This window comes from Lissotriton helveticus, chromosome 9 (genome assembly GCF_964261635.1).
Source record: "Lissotriton helveticus chromosome 9, aLisHel1.1, whole genome shotgun sequence".
Taxonomy (NCBI): Eukaryota; Metazoa; Chordata; class Amphibia; order Caudata; family Salamandridae; genus Lissotriton; species Lissotriton helveticus.
This window is the reverse complement of record NC_136070.1, coordinates 1,239,005,495-1,239,029,730: the sequence shown is the minus strand read 5'-3', so window position 1 is coordinate 1,239,029,730 and position 24,236 is coordinate 1,239,005,495. Positions and strand designations below refer to the sequence as shown.

Sequence of the window (24,236 nt, the reverse complement as noted above, 5' to 3'; positions counted from 1 at the left end):
TCTTCAGCACATCCCAGTTTTTGGCTAAGATTCGTTGCACTTCTTTGGATCCACTATTATAAGTCAGAATGACTCTGGTAATGTTCTCACTTTCATCGACTCTGTCATTCGTGTTGAGGATGGTCTCTCTACTGATGTTCTTGACCTTCTCTGCAGCCTTGCGTAATACCCAACCAGGATAACCTCTCTCAACAAATCTGGTTTGCATGATATCTTGTTCCTTAGAGAAAGCATCTTCTGAGCTACAGTTGCGCTTCGCTCTCAGTAATTCTCCATAAGGAATACATACACACAGACTCTCCTCTTTAATTGTGTTTGCATGAAGGCTAACGGCCAATGCTGCTCCTCGTGACAAAGGCTCAAATTCTTGCCACAAATGGCTGAAGGCCATGTGCAGTGTGGGGATTGACTGCTTGGTGGGGGTTGGATGCAGGCTCTGTGGTCAACCCCCGGCGCGCACGGTCGAAGCCCTGTGCAGCGTGGGGTTGGCTGCCTTGGGGATGTTGGGTAATCTTACGCTGTGTGGCAGCAGCTCAAACTCCCTCCGCGCTCTGATGAAGGCCATGCTCTGCATGGGGTATCTGCATGCAGAGGGTTGGTCCTGCAATCAGGCCCTGCAGCCAAGCCCCTGCTGCACACAGCTAAAAGCCGTGCACGGCACGGGGTTGGTTTTACGTACGGTAACAAATCGTTACTTTACATTACAAAAACCTCGAAATTCACTGAAAAAAATTAAAGTAAAGTTATAGTTAGATGAAATGGATAGTAACAATGTAATGTTAAAAACCAATGAAATTCACGTTATAGTTATATCAAGAAACTAGGACCCATGCTCTCAGGTAACTATAAATCGCACCTGTACCAGTAACTATAATTTGGGGTTTCTTTGTATAAATCCGCAAGATCAAGGCAAGTTTAAGTTGTTCACCATTTTTATTTTTAGTTATTTTCTCCATTTAGTTTTCATATAAAGCATGCAAAGTGCCAAGTGCAACAGGAACAAACAAACGACCTTCTCATTTCGGCCCGAGGCCTTCGTCCGGGTCATGTGATAGCAAATGTAGGGTGTTTAAAAAGAGGTTGGTTTACCTGCCCTCCTTTACAAAAAACAGCATCCCAAATTAAAAACATATTTTTAAAGGAACAGTGATTCAAACAATCAATAATAATCGAAGAGACGGTTTTAAACCTAATCACATCGTCTATAGACTCGTGAAGTTCTTCAAGTAAAATGCTATTTCTTTAATGCGAGTCATAGAGAGGATAAACTTGCAAAGATGGTTAGCTAATGCTGAAGTAACATGTGAACGTGCCCAACTATCATATCATTCTCATGACATGTCCATGTTGACTAAAAGAAGGATATATAAATAATCAATAGTTACTTAATTATTGATTAAACGGAGAAGTGCAACAATACATAATTCACTGTTGGAAAAGATAATGAGATCACATTTTGAGGTACAAAGTTGTCTAAATTTGGTGAAATACCAAAAAAGGTTCAGAGTTGCCAAATCTCGGTGTAGTACCTATCGTATTTCAACCTTGCAGCTACATGCACTCTTCAATCTCATCAGTTAGACAATTCCTCATTAAATATAGTATACAATTTTCTCAAACTATGTTAAGTAAGAAAGTAGAGACATGCACCAATATCAATGCAGTGAAAACAGTAAAACAAGAATTTACGGTATAAAGATCGAAAATCTCTGTAAAGTACCTTATTATATTCAAATTTCTACTACATTCCATTCTTGCCCTTCTTCCTTTTGATGATTCCTCATTGGCATATATTGACTAGATCAATATTAAGCAATTTATGCAAGTCTACTCCAATTGGAACAGTCATATAAAAATCATAGGCCACCAACATGGGTCTGATCTATGTTCCTAATGTTACATGTGAGCATTCTGATAAGGACTACATGGTTTAAAACGAAATTATCTTCATAAAGTATAGTTATAAGCTACGTGATAACACAAATATGGATTCAAAACAAAGTATATACAATTTGCAGAGTGAGGTTTTATTTGAACGTCATTATTCTGGGAACAAAACTCCTCTAGAACGTTAATCAGAAAAAGTTATGTAATTCTGCCTCTGCCTTCAAACCCCATGGTATTTCTGTTCCTTTCATAATGATCCATCTGGATTCTGTCTGTCTTAATAATAAATCCCAGTCTCCCCCTTTGATGTTAGGAGGGATGTGTTCTACTCCATAGTATCTGAGATTACCAGAGTTGCCATCATGTACATTCCAAATATGTTTGGCGATTGCGTTCGCAAAGTCTTTGTTCATGATTGCCCTTAGATGTTGTAGAATGCGTAGTTTTAATTTGTTTACAGTACTTCCTATGTATTCTTTTCTGCGTTCACATTTTAGGGCATAGACCACATGTGTGGTTTCGTAGGTAATCCTTTCTGTGATGGCTCTTTGCTCGCCCAACATAGTGCTTGTTTTCTGTTGGTTCATGCCATATCTGCATGCTCTGCATTTTGGACATTTAAAGTATCCTTTCGCTCTCAGCCATTGCATTTTGCTGCCGCCTTGATCTATTCTTTGATAGTGGCTGTGTGTGAGGATGTCTCCCAGTATGTTATGTTGAGATGACCTGATGTCACTTCCTTTAAGTCGTCATCCTTTCTCAAAAATCTTTCATGAACTAGGAGCGCATCCCTTATTGTTTTGCGTAAGGAATTGAATTGTGCAATATATCTTACTTTATTGATCTCAGGGTCATCATTCTGTTCCATGGTTGTTCTTTTGGGGTATAATAAGGCTTCTCTATTCTTCTGCAGGGTTCTTGATTTTGCATTGTCCAACACTGTTATGGGATATCCTCTGATTATAAATCTATTGTACATTTCATCTAATTGTAAGAGGAATTCTGCTTCTTCCGAGCAGTTTCTTCATGATCTTAAGAATTCTCCATACGGAACACTCCGTTTTAAACATCTGGGGTGCGCACTGTTAGCTGATAAAATGCTATTGCAAACAGTTGCTTTTCGAAAGAGTGTGGTACATATTTTCTGATCTTTTATATAGACTTGTATGTCTAGATAATCGATCTCTGTTTTATTGATCTAAATAAATACTCCCTGGCAACCAGGTATAGAAAGGGCGCTCAACACAGTATAGGGGTAATAGTAACTTATACCAGCAAATTTTATAGGGGCGCTTCAAAGGGAGAAAAGGGGTGGTTACCAGACAACCCCCAGAGTCCACACCAGGGTATGGACCTTATAAAGTCAAAATATAGGATCCTCCCTGAGCACCTAAATTACAAATTCAAAGTCAAAATAGTATCATCAATATAAGCAATTCAAAATCATTAATAAGCACAGACAAATCAAGCAATTCAGTTGATGAAAATGATACACAAAGAAAAATAAGTTTGTGAAATATCCATAAATCCTTGATCATATATTATCATAGTCCATTTCTCATATTCAAAAGTGTATAGGTCAGTAGTCCAGATTCAGGATAAATTCTCCTAAAGTCAAATATACACTCCGATTCAGTCAATATTACAAGATAGATCTTCTTTATTCTCATAAGAGGAAAATTCTACAACCAAATGCAGCCAACACGTGTTTTGTCAAGCACGAGTATGTGCAAAATGACTTCCTCGGGCCTTCAACCCAAAATTTCAAAAAAACATATATCAATCAAATTTGTACACAATTAACACTATGTACATATAAACCCAAGCATCCCCATTGAAAATAAGTATAATCATGGAAATTATTAAGGAGATGTAAAGAAAAGAACACCAGAAACAATGTGATATATAGTACAAGAAAAGAGATGGACCAGAAAGTAAAGAACACCACCGAGGTATCGAAGTCACCATTGTGCACATCCTCTCCCCAGAGTAAAAGGGATTTGAATATAGGCTATATTCACCTGTAAATATGGTCACAGTCTCAAGAGTTCAATATTCTATCTAATAACTGACTGTCTCTGTGAAACGTAGAAACATTCAAAATTTAAGTAAAAAGGCAAATTGGACATATGTACCTCCAATATCTTCTAATGGGGTCTGGCAGCTGGATATGGCATTAATATAGTACAAACCAAGGCAACTATCACAATTATAGCCATACATAGTTTAAACAGTTAGGGACCCCCAGCATTGGATCAAACATCTACATGAAATTCAAATTAAAAATCTGGCCGTTAAGTATAATAATGCCCTTAACCACTCACCACCATTCAAGTCAAATAGATACTATCCAAACAGTGAACTTCTATTCTTCTGACTACACGCGAGTATAATGACTTCAGAATATATCTACAATAGAAAAATTCGACACGTGATTGAAGTCCAACAAATAGAAACTATCCCACAGATCACGAGCTATTATTACATAATGTCTCACCTTCAGTGTCTTATCCACACAATAACACAGTATCCCTTATCCATATCTTCCAATATCAAATCAGGCGAAAAGTGTCGCACTTACATACTCCTATCAATAGAAAAAGATACACAAATGAACCACTATAAATGTTTAAAACACCCACATTACGCTAATGTAGGACTAGTGTACAATTAAATATACATCACCTCAGTATTCTCAGTCACTAAGTATCCACAATTTTGTAATCTGAAAAGTTAAATTAAGTCATGCCGTAGGTTTCCAGATGTATATCCTATTCCCAACCTTACTATCGAAAGTTAGGTAAAACATAAAGTATACATCAGCTCTAAAATGACAATCGCCACATTTCACAGCTACGTGATCTAAAAAGTCAAAATAAAGCCTTCAGTATATAAATATATAAGTCCGTTCAACCTAATCTCCCGTTCCCCTAACTACACTCACCTCAAGCAGTAACTCGTTCCGTTTCTATCAGCGACTCGCGTGCAGCGGGGTCGCCATTTTGACCGTCCTTTAAATACTGTTAAACAGCGTGCGCCATCTTAAAGTGGTTCATAATCTGTGATCTAACCGTTTCTGATATAATAAATGAATATTCTAATATCCCAATACAAAAGTTACAAATAATCCATAATAATATTCCATAGTAGAGAAATTCCAAGCATATATATGTGTGAAGCCCGTGATCAAATCCTTAGACACTCGAAGTCCCCTTTCTATGTCCTATACCATACGTGAAATACACAGCGATTAATAACTAATTCAATGCGCTCGCATCATTAAAGCCAATAGTATTAAACAATACTACGTTGAAATATGAGTAGAAAGGAAACATTTATTTTATTACAAATATCCTGAAGAAAAGAATTTTCAAAATCAACTTGAGGCCCGTAGTAGGTCTCAAACTCCTAAACCGATGTTCACACTTAGTGCTAAAGTTCAATTTACCTGTATGTTTTCTTCACTGTAACCAAATCCTAATCGCGGTACGGCGACTGCATATTACCATAGTCCAAAAGTGACCCTTTTCGAAGGTATTAGACGAGAACAAGCTTTATCAATATAAGTCTAAGGGAAAGTTGTCCCTAAAAGATTTTTGGGTTATTCATTAGTTAAACAGAAGGGAAAGAAAGAGGTAAAAGAAAGATAAACATATGTAAGTAAGCAATATCTCAAAAATAAGATGTCCATTGTTAGACATAATCAAAAGTACTGACTACAATAATCCAAATCTTCAAACTGAAGTATTGCATATACTGTGTGTCTGCAGATACAGGAAATAGGCGAGTCATATATTTAAAAACGTGGGGTTAGGTAACCTAAATACACAGTTGTCTATACAGTTCCTTAATGTATACATGGTTACCTAAAGGGCTAATGACCCAAAAAATATTGTAGTTCTGAATCCAAATTCAAACCCAATTCCACAGCCCTCAGTTTCATGATCCACATACATTCCCTACGTCTTAATTGTAGGGTCCTGTTACCACCCCTCTTGTCAGTTTTCACACAATCAATACCATGATATCTAAATCTTAAAATCCCCATATTATGGTTAAATTCACTTATTCTCCTAACTGCCAATATTTATTGGCACCTACTAAAGAGTGCCAATAAATATCCTAACTTAAGACAAAATCCTAATTTAGGATAAAATCCTAATTTAAGACTACTAAGTGCCTACTGTGAATACCAAAAGTAGTAAGTTTAGGATTTTGTCGTAAGTTAGTTCTGTGAATTGGGCCCTGGGTTAGTAATTTACACTTGGTTTAAAAAGTTACACAGATTAGACAGTTCTTGTTGCTCTCCTCCGAGTAAGGGGGTGTTCCACCAACGGGGGTGACTACAGAATGTGTAGGGCAGTTTGTCAGTCCAAGATTCCTGGTTGGTCTTGACTGAATTTCTACAATCGCTGTGTAGTGCATCATCAAACGTTACACCAAGCACACTGCATACGTAGAGCTCCTCCAGATCCCAGCCTGGTTCCCCGACCAGCTCTCTTCGATCACTTCAAGCTGTGTTGCCAAGCTGCATGCTTTGGATTGCCCCCCAGTAGATTCCAGCCTAGATATGGATTGACGTTGCCAGGTAGTAAGTGGTGGGCCTGAGGGTCTTTGTCCAGTCGGCCATTGACATCTGAAGACCAGTCATAGTACAAAGGGTGCATCCTCTTATATGTACTGTCAGTGGAAGACTTACTTGAATGGATTCAATTTCAGGGTCTTCTGCACCACTGGTGAGATGATTCAGCTGTCTTGGTTGGTATGATTGTTTAGAGGTGGGGCTCTCTCTTGGAAGGGACCTGCGGCTGTGCATTTATTGCCTGAAGTTTGATTGACAGATTATATAACTGCTGGCTGATTGGGGCATCCTGGTTGACATGCACTGTGGCGCAAGCCTTGCGGATAGCCTTGACTCTTTCTCCAGGAGACCTCCTTCATCATCGAAAGAATTTGAAATGCAAGTCTAGGCCCCACTGGAAGCCAATGGGTCATTTGCAGGCCAGGCTTGGTTTGTTCGTCTCTCAATTTAATTCTCTAATCATGCACTTGTGGCAACTAGTCCATCAGGTACAGTAGGGACGTGTCAGAGGAGTGGGAGGGGCTTGTGGGATGGGACAACAAGCAAAAAAAAAGAACTTGCCTGCAGCCCGACACATCGCTGTCCTCATGTATCCACTGCAAGCAGAGGCTCCCAGACTACCCTGCAGCCAATCCTGAAGCTGCTCTCACACATGAGAGCAGCTTCAGGATTTGGCCTGAGCGCCGATGATTTGCACTCCCAGGGAGACAGGGAGCCTGTGCTTTGCTGTTTCCAATTTGGGATGCATCATCCCAAATGCAAAAATCCAAATTAAAGAAATCTCAACATTGTGATTACTTAATTTGCAATTGCATTTAATGAAACGCAATTTGCGATTCCTTAAATGCAATGCAATGCAATAAAGTAAAAATAATTGCGATTTCGCAATTATTATTCGCAAATTACCGTCAAAGGAAAGGTGATAGTAAATTGCAATTTCTTTGAAAAAAGCACCGAAGTGCATTCTTCAAAGTCCCATGTTACACACACACATGCTCTTGGGACGTGTGTGTGTGTAACATGGGTGCACACATCAATTTCAGGGGTGCAACAGGGTGTCCTCTTGACACCCTTGCACCCTTGAAATTGCATGCACAATTTGCTAGTACCTGTTGGGTACTCTCAAATTGTGCATGCACTCTCCCATTCATTCCTATGGGCAGATAGGAATGAATGGGAAGGCATTCCTTATTTGCGACTCGCAATTTGCGAGTCACAATTAAGGAATGTTTGGGAATCACAATGTTTTTTAAGCAATTCCTACATGCATAGGCTTTTGCGAGTCCTTAATTGTGATTCCTTAATCACAATTGAGATTCCTTAATAATCACAATTAAGGAATCGCAAAAGCCTACATTGATGCATGTGCCCCTTAATGTCTTCTGACATTGGTGTGTATGTGTGTTGTACAGGACATATCAGTGTGCATGCACTGTGTAAAATCCAGACCTATTGGCTTTGTCAAAACGTAATAATTCTTGTAATGGTTTGCTATTTTATCTTTGTGGACTAAACAAAGTCCATCCTAAAGTCCTTCAGACGTAAATGTTGTTATGGTTCACATATGTTCATGCAAAAAGTAATATTGTGTACATGAAGCAAAGTGAACTGTCGCTGTTACTAGATCACCACTGGTAAAGTGTAACACAATAATGTGATTGTGTGGCTTTTCTACAGAGTTCCAACCGGCTCTTTTTCTCGTCTCTTAGGTTTTTGCAGCTAAGGTTCTCAACCACGTCCTCCCAAACCTCACCCTAGGATCCATTGACCCCAATTCTATTTCTCGGAACAAGAAAGAGGTGAGTTGCCAGAACTGATGCTCCCGGGTGGGACGAGGAGACCAGAATCCTTGGGGTTTTATTCTGTAATGGAGCGGCACGTGCCTGCTGTTCATCATTTGTTGGAAGTGTGAGGGTACCAGGGATCGACCAGTAGCAAAGGTAGGTCTAGAAAATGGTTAAGTACTACCCCCTGTGCAATGACCACGTCACAACACTAAACAATGCTCCCTGTAGGGTCTGGCCTCCTCCGGAGTTACACCCAGGGATTAGGGTGACCAGATTCTCAAAACAATAAAACGGGGACAGGTCATAGACATGAAAGTAGGACTATGGTTTGCAGTAACCATCGACATAAAAGTAGGACTATTTGACAACTGTCATATACATAGAAAAAGGACTACGACAGCTCCTTCTACAGACCGAGATGAAGCATTACAGACAACAAATCCGAGGTCTTTTATTGGCACCCCCCTCCCTTACGCAGCAGCATTAGTACTTTTTATGACATTTACACTTTTAAGGAATATATTTGCCAAAAAATAGAGCATGCATGCGCATGCTCAACCGGAACAATGAAAACAGGGACATTTCTGTGTTTAACCCGGACACTGTTTGAAAACAGGGACATTTGAGTCCCTTGGAAAAAAGTGTCGGGACACTTCTCCAAAAACGGGGACCGTCCTGGGAAAACGGGGACATCTGGTCACCCTACCAGGGATCCTTCAAGAATGGATGCATTGGACTTGTTCATTCTGGTTTCTCAATGCCCACCAGACTTTTATAAGGCTTTTCCATCTCTTTTACTCTGTCACTCCTGGGCCATTTCATGCTCAGAAGAGGCGAGGAGCTGCCTAATGATTGCAGTGAGCACATACACTTAACATTACAGCATCTCAGCCAAACACAAGAATGGGGCAGCAGACTCAGATTGTGAGGGTTCACACAATGTGATGAGTCAGGTAAATTGATTGTGTTGTAAGCAATAAAAAACTTAAAGGTCAGCACTTCGCATCGGCGGCTCCTCCGCTATGGTGAAGGAGCGTGCCCCCGCCAGCACTTTAAGAAAATGTAACAAAATAAAACTGGTTTGAAACCCGTTTTATTATTGTTTTATTTTTCTTGGGACGGGTCAGGGTTATGATAGACAGGAGGGGGAGTGGTGAGCTCTATCTGCACTGCGTATATAATTTTTGGCCGGCGGTGTCAGGCTGGCCAAAAAGCACATGTGCATTGACCCCTCTCCAACCCCACCTGCATTACTGGGGCTGGAGAGAGCAGGCATAGACTCCCAATCCGTCCTGGAGTGCACATCGGCACTCCAGCCAATCCTTAAGCCGCTCTCATGTGAGAGCAGCTTCCGGATTGGCTGCATGGCAGGCTGGGAGCCTGTGCCTGCCTGCAGCGGCAGAGAGGAACGGAAGAACGGGACACGTCTCTCCTCGAGGGCAGGACGTACGTTTAACTGTGTATTTCTTGTCCCCCCTCCTCTTTTGTACAAAAAGTTTTAATCTCCGTTGTGTCACCCTCCACCCCCTCCCCGACCCTGCCTCTTTTCCCCAATACGAGCCGCTCCTGGCACCTATCCTGGTCTCATAAAAGGGCAGAAAATGCTTGTTTTTCCTGCAGTGCATCTTTTATAGATTTGCGTGTTTGATTTCATCCACATTACCCTGGCCATGAGACCAAGGATACCACCTTTGAGAATGGATACCATCTTTGAGAATGGATACCATCTTTGAGAAAGGGTACCACTTTTGAATGGGTACCACCTTTGAGAATGGATACCACCTTTGAGAATGGGTACCACCTTTGAGAATGGGTACCACCTTTGAGAATGGGTACCACCTTTGAGAGTGGGTACCACCTTTGAGAATGGATACCGCCTTTGAGAATGGATACAACCTTTGAGAGTGGGTCCCACCTTTAAGAATGGATACCACCGTTGAGAATGGAGACTACCTTTAAGAATGGATACCACATTCTAGAATGGGTTCCACCTTTGAGAATGGGTTCCACCTTTGAGAATGGATACCACCTTTGAGAATGGGTACCACCTTTGAGAATGGATACCACCTTTGAGAGTGGGTACCACCTTTGAGAATGGATACCGCCTTTGAGAATGGATACAACCTTTGAGAGTGGGTCCCACCTTTAAGAATGGATACCACCGTTGAGAATGGGGACTACCTTTAAGAATGGATACCACATTCTAGAATGGGTTCCACCTTTGAGAATGGGTTCCACCTTTGAGAATGGGTTCCACCTTTGAGAGTGTGTTCCACCTTTGAGAGTGTGTTCCACCTTTGAGAGTGGGTACCACCTTTGAGAGTGGGTACCACCGTTGAGAATGGATACCACCGTTGAGAATGGATACCACCGTTGAGAATGGATACCACCGTTGAGAATGGATACCACCTTTGAGAATGGATACCACCTTTGAGAGTGGGTCCCACCTTTAAGAATGGGTTCCACCTTTGAGAATGGGTTCCACCTTTGAGAATGGGTTCCACCTTTGAGAATGGGTTCCACCTTTGAGAATGGGTTCCACCTTTGAGAATGGGTTCCACCTTTGAGAATGGATACAACCTTTGAGAGTGGGTACCACCTTTGAGAATGGATACCACCTTTAAGAATGGATACCATCTTTGAGAATGGGTACCACCTTTGAGAATGGGTACCACCTTTGAGAATGGGTACCACCTTTGAGAACGGATACAACCTTTGAGAACGGGTACCACCTTTGAGAACGGGTACCACCTTTGAGAACGGGTACCACCTTTGAGAACGGGTACCACCTTTGAGAATGGATGCCACCTTTAAGAATGGATGCCACCTTTAAGAATGGATGCCACCTTTGAGAATGGGTACCACCTTTGAGAATGGATACAACCTTTGAGAGTGGGTACCACCTTTTAGAATGGATACCACCTTTAAGAATGGATGCCACCTTTGAGAATGGATACCACATTTGAGAATGGGGACTACCTTTAAGAATGGATGCCACCTTTAAGAATGGATGCCACCTTTAAGAATGGATGCCACCTTTGAGAATGGGTACCACCTTTGAGAATGGATACAACCTTTGAGAGTGGGTACCACCTTTTAGAATGGATACCACCTTTAAGAATGGATGCCACCTTTGAGAATGGATACCACATTTGAGAATGGGGACTACCTTTAAGAATGGATACCACCTTTGAGAATGGTTACAACCTTTGAGAATGGATACAACCTTTGAGAGTGGGTACCACCTTTTAGAATGGATACCACAGTTGAGAATGGGGACTACCTTTAAGAATGGATACCACCTTTAAGAATGGATGCCACCTTTGAGAATGGATACCACCTTTGAGAATGGATACAACCTTTGAGAGTGGGTCCCACCTTTAAGAATGGGTTCCACCTTTGAGAATGGGTTCCACCTTTGAGAATGGGTTCCACCTTTGAGAATGGGTTCCACCTTTGAGAATGGGTTCCACCTTTGAGAATGGGTTCCACCTTTGAGAATGGATACAACCTTTGAGAGTGGGTACCACCTTTGAGAATGGATACCACCTTTAAGAATGGATACCATCTTTGAGAATGGGTACCACCTTTGAGAATGGGTACCACCTTTGAGAACGGATACAACCTTTGAGAACGGATACAACCTTTGAGAACGGGTACCACCTTTGAGAACGGGTACCACCTTTGAGAACGGGTACCACCTTTGAGAACGGGTACCACCTTTGAGAATGGATACAACCTTTGAGAGTGGGTACCACCTTTTAGAATGGATACCACCTTTAAGAATGGATGCCACCTTTGAGAATGGATACCACATTTGAGAATGGGGACTACCTTTAAGAATGGATACCACCTTTGAGAATGGTTACAACCTTTGAGAATGGATACAACCTTTGAGAGTGGGTACCACCTTTTAGAATGGATACCACAGTTGAGAATGGGGACTACCTTTAAGAATGGATACCACCTTTAAGAATGGATGCCACCTTTGAGAATGGATACCACCTTTAAGAATGGATACCACCTTTGAGAATGGGTACAACCTTTGAGAATGGATACCACATTTGAGAATGGATACCACATTTGAGGATGGGTGCCACCTTTGAGGATGGGTGCCACCTTTGAGGATGAGTGCCACCTTTGAGGATGGGTGCCACCTTTGAGGATGGGTGCCACCTTTGAGGATGGGTGCCACCTTTGAGGATGGGTGCCACCTTTGAGAAGGGGTACCACCTTTGAGAAGGGGTACCACCTTTGAGAAGGGGTACCACCTTTGAGAAGGGGTACCATCTTTGAGAATGGATACAACCTTTGAGAATGGATACAAACTTTGAGAGTGGGTGCCACCTTTGAATGGGTACCACATTTGAGAGTGGGTACCACCTTTGAGAGTGGGTACCACCTTTGAGAGTGGGTACCATCTTTGAGAATGGGCACTACCTTTGTGAATTGATACCACCTATGAGAATGGGCACCACCTTTGCGAATGGATGCCACCTATGAGAATGGGGACCTCCTTTAAGAATGGATACCACCTCTTTTCAGCAGTTGAGATCTGAGCAACGTTTTGAGAAGGCAATCGGAAGCCACTGATACGCTGCATTGCGATTCAGGAGGAGGAGGGAGACGCCTCCTTACCTCCCCTTAAACTTCAAGTTTGCACTCAGGACCACATGTACAAAGTGTTTTTGCAGTCGTAAACATGCCTGACTTGCCTGACTCGCAGAATCGTCCTGTTTTCAAAAGCAAAAAAGCTTATTGAAATGTGCAAATCCCTATTTGCGCTTCGTCTACCTATTACCAAATCATAAATTGGGTTTGCAATTGCGGTATAAGGAAGGACCTTGTCCCTTACTAATACCGAATCACAGTGCTATGTATGAATATTTTGCGACCGAAATACAGTCGCAGAACATTTGCAGTTTACCACCCTCTTTCAAGTACTTGGCAACCCATTTGCTTATGAGAGGGGGTCCCATGGGACTCCTTTACCTTTGTGAATATATGCAGAAACGTTTTGTAAGAGCAGGAAGGGGTGCCACGGACCACTGTCTACTCTTCAAAAGTGAAAAGAAAACTTTACATTTTTATTTTTGAAACCCATCCCGTTTTCTTTCAGGAAAACAAACTGAATGAAAAATAAAAATAAACATTAAAAGATTGCTTTATTGAAAAGCAATCACAGGCATGGTGGCCTGCTGACCCCAGGAGTCCACCATTCCTGTGATTTGTGTGATTCCCATTGGGTCGCAAACCGAGACCTACCTCATGAATACTCATGAGGTAGGTCTATTTGCGACCTATTTGGGAATCGTAAAATGTGCATTTGTACATGGGTCTTTGCGATTACCAAATGGCGAATCGCACAAATTCGCTATTTTGTCATCGCAAACCCTTACCTTTGTACATGTGGCCCTCAGTCTCGAAGTGTACTTTGATGGTCCATTTACGACTCACAGAGCACCTTCTGTGCATTGCGGCTTGCCTTTCTGCTTCACAAAATGTGTGATTTTGTGAATCACAGACCGGAAACGCTTTGTACTTTTGTTCTTTAGTGTTGCAATGAAGTGACATTACACTGCCCAGTGACCCTGGAAGCGGGATAGGCAGCTGTTCTAGTTGGCTGTCTACGGTTGTATCCCCCATTAGAGCAGCAGGTTCAGTGGCACCGGGGCGCAGAGCCCTGAACTGCCAATAGAACCCTGATAAATACTGTATTTACTACCTCAACAGCAGTCAAAAGGGACATTTTCCTTGCTTCTAGCATGGTGGGTGGCATTCTTGCTAACTACTCTGGCTGGCAAAAGTCCTTTCAGCTTACCAAGCCCCGGGCTTCCGAGTTGATTGACTGCCACCCAAGGTTCTGCTAACAATGCTTGTTGGGCTTGATTGTACACACGGAACACTGTTCCCTGCGTGCCCCTAACACCGCTCAGCGCCGTTCCTTTCAATCAATGCATTTGGATCGGACCCAGAGTCTAATTGACAACATACGTCTCCTGGTCGCCTTCGGCTCCAAATCGAAAAAACACTTTTACAGCAGCAAATTACAAAGTGTGAACAACTTTCTTAACAGATACTGAGCGCAACCGCAGAGCCCTAGAGAGTTGGCGGCCACTTAGCCACCTGCAGAAACTGCTGGCCGAACGTGGTCCAGAAAGAGCATGCCGAGAGCTTGTGCTTGGTAGTTTTATATAGCGCAAACTTGGCCTAAGGGCATTGGAGCGCTTTAAATGAGAACCAGAGATATTTGTGTGTGTGTGTGTGTGTGTGTGTGCGTGCATGCCTCTATATATATATATATATATATATATATATATATATATATATATATATATATATATATATGATTGACAAAGGCCTCTTGAAGGCTGAAACGCGTCTCTCCTTGTGCTCGGGATTGAGGGCGACCTGCACAGAGAAATAAATGCCGAATCCAAAGCCACTTCGTGTCCGTGCCTGCTTTCCATGGAGTCCCCGTGGGAGTTGGGTGGGATGCAGTATTTTAAAAAAAAGTTTATTCCATAGATGAACCTAGACGCGTTTCGGCGGACGAATCCGCCTTGCGCACTTCTATATATATATAAATCCACAAAAGTTGCCTCAACGGAGGTGTCCAACACAGGTTAGTATAGCTTGACAGATTTATTCAAGGCTGCAGCGTGAGTAGGTAACGAGCACAGGAAATGAATGTAGCCGACGCGTTTCGAGCCCCTGCCCTTTGTCAGAGGCTTGATGGAAACTGGCGTACAGGACAAACGGTGCTTCTAATTTTATTGAGTTCCCCGCCCCAGTGGGCGTTGCCGCTCACTCGGCCTCCTGGTCCTCGCAGTGCAACCTTAGTACTGCTCAAATGAGCTGTCGTGTATTCCAGCCAATAAATCATATTTCACACCACAGATGAATGATCCAACTCTTAGCAAGCAACCACTCTATGGAACTCTGCCAAATTTCCTTGTGGATTGTCAAATCATCCCTGTTTGCGCATACCCAATAAACCTGACTCCACTTCTTCTAGTCTAGAGAATTGACCAACGTTGGTCCATGATGGCCTGATCCAGGCAATATTTTCAGGTTAACCAATGACTACATAAGCAATCCCCCATTGAGGCCTATTGTACGTTAATTGGTTCTGTATGGATATTCTAAAAACTTAGCATGGATCCTGGTCTTGTGGACCAGCAGTGTTCTTTCTGCTTGTGGTCAATTGTCATCTGCCACTTTACAATGCCACGGACTACTGCCCGGGAGGTGCCAACGGACAGCAACGGAGACATCCCTCCTCGGCCATGCACCCGAAAGTTAACCTCACAAGCTGGCAAGCGCTACAGCCCCATCATTGAGACAACAAAGCTTCCTTCCCGCATCAGCCTCCGAAACCAACATTAATGGAATGTACTCACATCACTCAGCACTCAGAACTCCCGAGGCTTCGCCGGGAGCAACGTTAACTTTTTAAAGCCCCTCACTGACCTTGGTCATCGCTCGCTGTGCCCCTCAGCTGCGCTCTGGACTACCGCGCACGGCAGCACCTTTTAGCAGCTTCTACCTTCTCCCTCCTGCACGCCACCCAGAGCGCCTCCCGCTGATCGTCTCCTCCTGAGACGGGCGAGTCCTCCATCTTGGGCGGCTCTGGGTCAGCGTTGCAGCGTTTGGGCCCCTCCCCCCTAGCCACTTTCCCCCATGTGTCCCTATATAATGGTTGGCCAGTCCCGGCGGCGCAGCGGACGAGCGCAGCGGGCGCGACGAAGGCGTGCCGAAGTTGTGCCTAAGTTAAGCCCGTCCGCGACGGGCCGGGACCAGGGGCCACAGACCCTGTCCCCCCCCCTGGTGTACACCTCTGCCCAATTACTATCCTTTTCTGCTTCTGCCCCCCTTCACCCCTCTGCAGCCCAACACTTAATTTCGCACGGTATCTATGCCCCCTACTCTCTTTGCTCTCGCCCTGTCTCTCCAATTTCCTCTCCCTTTACCTCTTGTATGCCTTCTGTTACCGGCCCTATTTCCGGCTCCCCAGCTGTCTCTGCTATTCTCCTTAACACTCGCTCCGCTGTTAAAAACCAAACTGCCCTATTCAATCTTTTGGATACTGATTCCCCGGATCTCCTTTTTCTTACCGAAACCTGGTTTTCTTCCGACTCACTCCCGGACCTCCTTGCTATTCTCCCCAACACCCACTATGCCCTTCGTGCTGACCGCCCTGACGGAAAAACTGGAGGGGGTGTGGCGATGATCATTCGCTCCTCTATGGAATTCCAGCTTCTTCCGCACCCCCGCATATCCAGTGTTGACTTTCTGGTGGCTCGCTCAATTTCCCGGTACCTCTCACGGTGGTCCTTATGTATCGCCCCCCTCAAAGTATGCCATCATTTGTGTCTACCCTGCAGGATCTTTTGGCCACCTTGGCGGTAAATAATTCTTCGCTGCTCCTGCTCGGTGACTTCAACTTTTGGCCGGGTGATCCGAGGGAGGACTCCTCATCCAAAGATTTCTCTGCTACACTTCAGTGCCTTAATTTTTTACCTCACGTTTTGGCCCCTACCCACATTCACGGTCATATCTTGGACCAAATCTGGTCCCTCCGTTGTAATCTCTCGCCCACTTCTATCCTTCCCGTTGTTTGGTCGGACCACTCTATGATCTTCTTTTCCATCCGTTTGGGTCAAGCTGACAAAGCCCCCCTGCCTAAAAACATCATGGCTCGAAGCTGGAATAAGACAGATGTTAGTGATCTTTCTTCTCTATTGCTCTCTTCTGCTCCTACCCTGACTGACCTATCTTTGGAAAGTCAGGCGGATGCCATTAATACATGGCTTTCTTCTGCTTGTGACCAGGCCGCCCCACTAAAAAAGGTCAAATCAGCTCGCCCCCACTACGCTCAAAAGTGGTTTTCCAGTGACCTTAAATTCCTTAAACTAGAGCTTAGGCGCTCGGAGCGCCATTGGCGACGCAACTACTGCCCGACCCTTCGCCTCAAATACAAAGCCCTTCTCAATAACTACAAAAAAGCCATCTTAGCGGCCAAATCCAAATACTTTACTGAGAGAGTGGCTCTCTCGGCCAACAAATTCCGTGAGATTTTCTCACTAGTTCACAGTCTTGCCACCTCTGGTCGCGCCAGTCTCTCCCCTGCCCCTTCTCAATCTCTCTGTCACTCTCTGAATGACTATTTCATCAATAAAATCATTACCATTAAGGCCAACATTCCCATTGTGTCTCAAACTGAACTCTCTGGTTATTCTCCTTTGTCTCCTTCTGTCCTGGATCACTTTGAACCTATTTCATCTGAGCTTTTCCTCGACCTGCTTGTCAAGGTCAAGTCCGGCTCCCCTGCGGACTGTGCTCCCGCACGGATCCTCAGAACCCTTTATATTAGTTGTCCCGTCCCCCCCCTTACTTTTCTCAATACTTCTTTGGCTTCAGGCTGTGTCCCCTCTTCTTTTAAATCGGCTATAGTTTTTCCCATTTTGAAAAAAGCCGGCCTCGACCCCTCCCTTCCATCTAATTTCAGGCCGATTTCCCTTCTTCCCTACCTAGGGAAGATTCTCGAAAGCCACGTGACATCCTGCCTCTCCTCTTACATCGAGGTGAATCATCTCTTGGCCTCCCATCAGGCGGGTTTCCGTCCCGGTCACTCTACTGAGGGAGTGGTCCTCGCGGTCCTGGATGAACTTAAGGGAAAGGCCGACAGCAACCTCCCCCAGGCCTTGGTCCTTTTGGATCTGTCCGCTGCGTTTGACACGGTCGATCATGCCATCCTTCTCGACCGTGTCAGCGCAGCGGGCATCCAAGGCATTGCCTTTTCCTGGATCGCGTCCTTCCTTCAAGGCAGATCACAGGCAGTTCACCTCTCTGACTTTTCTGCTCCCCCCCTTCCGGTCACCTGTGGGGTCCCTCAAGGTTCTTCCCTCTGCCCACTTCTTTTTAACCTTTACATCCGTCCCCTCATCTCCTCCCTTCTCGAGCTGGGGGCCTCTGTGTATAACTACGCAGATGACCTCCAGCTCGTCTTTGACCGCTCATCTCCAGCTGACTCTCTCCCTAAGTTTTGTTCCACTCTTGTTTTCATTTCCCAGTGGATGAGCTTCAATCACTTGAAGCTCAATCCCGATAAGACAGAGCTTGTCCTCACCGGTGGTTGGTCTAATCCCTGGTCCCCAGCTCATTGGCCCCTTTCTTTTGGCCCTCCTCCCTCCCCAGTTTCCTCTGTTCGGACTTTGGGCATCAAGATCAGCAATGATCTGTCCATGCACGCCCAAATTAGTTCCGTTGTGTCTTCTTGTTTTTCCTCCCTCCGTTTAATTCGCAAGATCTCCCGGTTCTTTTCTGTTGATGCTCTTAAAACCATTATCACGGCCCTCATCACTTCCCGCCTGGATTATGGAAACGGCCTGTACGTAGGTATTCCTGCCTACGAAACTCGCCGTCTCCAGACCATCCAAAACCAGGCGGCCCGCTTTATCCTTCGTCTCCCCAAATCCTCCCACATCACCCCTGCTCTCAAAACCCTCCATTGGCTTCCGGTTCATTTCAGGTCTCATTTCAAACTAGCTTGCTTGGCCTTTCGGGCGCATGCTCGCTCTGCCCCGCTTTTCATTAACTCTCTAATCTCTTCTCATGTCCCCAGCCGTACCCTCCGCTCTTCTTCACTCTCTCTCCTTCACGTTCCCCGCTTCTGCAAATCCCGCACCGGGGGCACCCGTTTTTCTGTGTTGACCCCCCAGATCTGGAACAATCTCCCTCTCTCCATTCGCTCTATCCCTATTTTTTCTCACTTTCGTAAAGCCCTTAAAACTTTTCTTTTTCTTCAGGCATTCCCCGGCTAAATTCCTTGGGTTCCTCTGTAGATACTGATGTGTCCCCCAGCGCCAGGAAGCCGCTTGGCCGCAGTGCGCTTTAGAAATCTCTTTTTCATTTCATTTCATTTCATTACTCTACTGACATGGAAAAACATGGAAAATCCCACAATTTAACAGCCCAGCGTGCAAAACAAGTATCAGATGCTTTTTACAAAGAAAAAATATAAATGGTATTATACCAGTGTATATCTGCATAGAATCAACCTTTCCTTGCACTCTGCACTTTGTACCGTGAAATACTAATGCTGTGGCACTTTGTATTAATCAACCACTACTATTCCAGCATTAGCCGTACACGACCAGGCCTCTTTGGTCCTCAGTCACCTTATATCTAAGTGGCCCTAATAGTCACTTAGGGATGGAAGGAGTCTCCCAGCTAGGTTAATAGTGTAGTCAGTGCAAAATGTAATTGCCAACTCTCCCCCAATCAGTTGTAGTTAGATGAGATTTCCAGGAAAGGCACACAATGGATCCATATTTCCCTGAAAAAAGCTATCAGTGAACTTTAAGGAGCCCTGAGCAATGAAAGGACAAATAGCCTAATCACATCCTCTCTGCATCCTTCCCTTTTCTTATGAAAAAAAAAATGCATGTCCTCCGAGGCAGATTCCCAAGACATTTTAACCCTGCATGCAAGGTAAAAGATTTTTTGATGCACCTCATTTTTTTTTTACCAGAGCAGACATATAACTTATTTCAGGACATGGTTGTACACGTTTTGTGTCACAGCGATTGATATGTTATGTGACGGTCTCATGCCATTGAATCATGCTGAGCTTATTTCCTGGCACAGCTGGGCTTTTTCTTCTATGCCATGTGGTTTATTTTGTGGCACAGTCCAGTGTTTTTAGGGTTGATTCTCTTGAATTCTGGATTGATTTATGGCACATGTGCTTGTATTTTGGAGTGTAATGTGTTGAGTATCCCACAGTAGAATGGTAGCCATCTTCTACAGGAAATGATGAGCTTATGCTGTTGTACATCCGCATCGGGTTCCAGAGAAAAATGGCCAGTTCCCATGTCAACAGAGGCTCCACCCTGCATTCTTCACTGTGGAAGGCAACTCTAGTTTAACCCCTTGCATGCTGGGGTTATTCCCCCGCTGTGTTTGGGGGAGGAGGCGCGCGCACAGCGCCCTGGTGCTCATGATGAGCTCAGCTCGTCATGAGGCACAGTGCTCATGTGCTCATGACGAGCTGAGCTCGTCATGACCACACCCGTTTTCGTGGAACGTTCAGCACAACACAGCAAGGGAATTAGCCCAGCGTGCGAGCGTTCCACGGCGCATGACCAGCTTAGCTCGTCATGAGCACTGGAGCACCATACAACGGGTTAAGTGAAGCATTTAGAGCAGTGGTTCTTAACCTATTGACTTCTGTAGACCCCCACTTAATGATTATTGGAATCCGGGGACCCACCACTGAATCATTTTTGGGATCCAGGGACCCTCACTTAATCATTACTGGAAGCCGAGGACCCCGCCTAAACATTTTCGATGATATGAGGAACAAAACAATATACAGAATATACAGAAACAAACATTCATCTAATGAATACACAACTGCTTAGATATTTTATTTAATTTGTGAGCAAATATAAAACATTCAAACTTTTAATTTTAATAGGAAGGTTAGAGCTTTTTTAAATTCAATTGTGGCTACTTATCGTCCAGACTATATTATTTTTGATGCACTTGCACTGCTCCCACGAATCAATCTGATTATACTGACTTGATTTTTAGGTTCTGATTTCAGATTCCTTCACATTTACAGAACATTCTAAAATTTTCAATTGTACATTTTGCTTCTTTGTTTATATACACTTCATTGTTAATAATATTTAATTTTCTAATCAGGGACGGACCTCTGAGTAGGCTGCACCCACCCTATGTGTGGTCCGGGCCACAGGTTAAGAACCACTGATTTAGAGTTTAAGTGAAATTTCTGGGGAAACTTAAAATACAGAGTAGAGTCCACCAGCTTAATTTCCTCCACCATAGGGATAAAACTTTGGAGGAAACTCAGTCGGTGGATCCTACTCCGTTTTTAGAATTACCTCCAGGATTTTCAGCTCCCTCCAGACTCCTAATGAGACCCCCTGCGTTGATGTGCACCACAACAAAGTATTTTCACTGCTTGAATGCCCGGTGAGACACCTAGGCTTACATAGCGCCTCTTTGGCTATTCCACGATTTCTCACCCTGTTCCTTAGAGAAAAGAGAATTTCACGCTGTAGCTCGTCAATGTTGTGATGTGACACGTATCCAAACAAATCACTGACACATTATTTTGAATCCATTTGCGAGTCCGCCAACAAATTCTCTGCTTTTATTAGTACAGATGGAACTGTACACACAGCTGCCAGAGTGAGATGGTGAAAGCTAGTGAGCTAATGATGGATGGATGTTGAATATTCACTTTCCCTATTAGTACATAGTCTCGAAAAGAGAAGCTACTTGGGCCAAATCTGGATGTTTACAGAATAAAATGGTGTTGCTTGGTTACCAAATTACCTCAAATGGATAGAAAGTGTCTTAGTTTCCTTTATCTTGAGAGCTGGATGTATTTTTTGCACCCAATCATAATGGTTTGATATACTGTGAGGAATATGATATGGATAATCAATCAAGTACCTCATTGTACCAAAAGCTGTGTAGGGTTCACCGTCCTAGAACTTCATAAATCTCTGATTCTGATCTCCTTTCTGGTGTGGGGTCATCATGAAGGGCTGGTATTGTGGTAGTACAAAGCAATCATCCCCCAAATATTCTCGAATACCATAGACAATGTGCACTTGATGGGTTGGGCAGATCGGTGCAGGCTTATCCCTAAAGTACACTTGGGATTTCATGGAGGAAACCTCACAATGCACAGTACAGCGGCTTTGTGCTATTGGCCAAGCAGCAGAGCAGAACGAGAAAAACTGCCTGGTCTACTTCGTTGGCGGAGTATCTCAACATAGTTTAAGGATGCTTAAACAGTCATCTAGGAGTGTATATATATATATATATATATATATATATATATATATATATATATATATATATACATCACTAAGATTTTAAAAAAGCATAGAAAATCATCAATTTCATTATCATAATTCTTATTGGAAAAAATATTATTTATTGTAATCATATCTCTATAAATATGAATATATCCATCACGTACCAAGACATTCCTCTAGGCCATATATACAAAAAGGATTACCACATGCTCTAGAAAAATATATTAAATACCCCTTGTGATACTCAGCTCATCACCCAAAACACTCACACCACAATCATTCTCTTAAAACCCATTCAATATTACAAAAACCCACAGACAAACAAGACCGCAAAAAGGGATAAATAACACCAAACCACAACGGTACATATTGTGTGTCCTACATAAAAAGGAAGACGTATTTCACTACTCAGGTGTTTAACATATAAACATGTAGAGAAATAACATTTTTCTCTTAGACCTCTTCTCTTATTATATCATCCACTAAGTCTCATAATCCTCGCGTCTTCTTTGCTGGAAGTGTATGACAGCAGAATATAGTTGGCAGAACATCTTCCAACATACATTTTCTGTCTTAAATATTGTTTACAAAATTATTGATGTCATTAAAAAAAATCTATATCTATATATCTTTATGGTGGCTCCTCTAAAAGCACATAGATCTTTGCCGGTAGGCAGAGATCTCCAAATATGGCGGTCAGTAGCCTGCCGGGGCAGTGGAGTATATCCATCCATTGCCCTGAAGGAAGAGAGTGCAGCCAGCAGCATCTTAATGAGGTCCTATCTTTTCACGAGCTGCCTTTCAGGAAACCTTGTATGATAACTTACACTGAGGTGAAGGAAACATGGGGAGGGTGTAATAAATCAGCCTTGAAAAACACACCCCAACGCAGAACCACAACCCGTTGCCTGAGGGACTGTTTGACTCAAATGAAGACCAGATTGGAAAAGAAAGTGGCCAAGAAGAAACCAAAGGCTTGCAAGAAGTCCAAGAGTGAAACAGAGACTCACATCTCCAAGTCCAGCTCTACCAGGTGGACCACCTTTGGCAGTGACTCCTGGCAGCTCCGGCTGAGAAGCACCCGTCACATTGGCATCTAAGGCTTAGCCTCTCTGTCAAAACCAAAGGGGATGTTGGACGGACTGTTGAACATTGCAAACACTCACCCCCAGTCATGTGATCTGGGTTTAATCCATCATCATTCTTTAGCCCACTCTGCCACCCCAGTTCGGACATGGCCATATGCAAATCAGCCTGACCCTATGCCTCATGGGAACAGTCCAGCCCGAACTGCCATGCTTTGTCTTACCTGGACCGGAAACAAGCATCCTGGGACTTTGTTTTGAAAACCTTTCTTGCAGTCGTATTATCTCAACCGTTATTCTAATTCTAGTTCTTCTGGCCTTGAAGGTATGTTTCATTCACTCCGGGAGTCTCTTTAGGACGTTTTACGGAGTTTCCATCCTGTCCTGGTGGTGTCCGCATAATAGAAGAAATGGCTGTGCTCAGGCAGTCAGATCCAGACTGAGGACATGTTTGCCTACTTGCTAACCCTACTGAACCCTACTGATTTAAGAGGAGGGCTATAGTTTTCTCTTCAAAGCTTTGCATATTTTATTGCGTTAACCTTCTGCTTTTGAGGAAGCTGATGATCCCGGTAAGAGATCGAAGCCAGCTTCCTGAGCAGAAAGAGTATTTCCAACAGCCCTCTGAGAAGCACATTGGGACATATTATCAAGGAGGGCGTTAAAAATGATCGCCGGTTTAGCAGCACAAAACTGCTGCTAAGGTGGCGACAATGAGCTTGATAATATGCCCTGGAGAATTCCAATAGAAGTCCATGTTCAGGTGTGAACATGGGCTTCTATTGGAATGCTCCAGGGCATATTATCAAGCTTATTGTCGCCTCTTTAGAGGCAGTTTTCTGCCGCTTAACCGGCGAAAATGTTAACGCTGTTCTTGATAATATGCGCCTCAGTACCTTGAAATGCATGGCTCACTATTGGAGCTAGTGCCCTACAACACACCATTGCAGGGGTATCTTTGTTGGTGAAGAAGTGTGTTAATGAGGCTAAGGCCGACCACAGTGCTCCAAAGTCAGTGGTGAATATAATTTCA

The 24,236-nt window shown here is 43.6% G+C and overlaps 1 protein-coding gene across 2 annotated transcripts in view; it reads left to right on the top strand.

Moving 5' to 3' along the window:
- The window catches only part of MGLL (monoglyceride lipase), a 497,769-nt gene that overhangs the window by 445,052 nt on the left and 28,481 nt on the right, over positions 1–24,236 (top strand). For both annotated transcript variants that reach the window (XM_078661737.1, XM_078661738.1), the window contains exon 6: positions 8,179–8,268. In XM_078661737.1, coding sequence (XP_078517863.1) covers positions 8,179–8,268 — 90 coding nt within the window. The remainder of the gene's footprint in view (positions 1–8,178; positions 8,269–24,236) is intronic.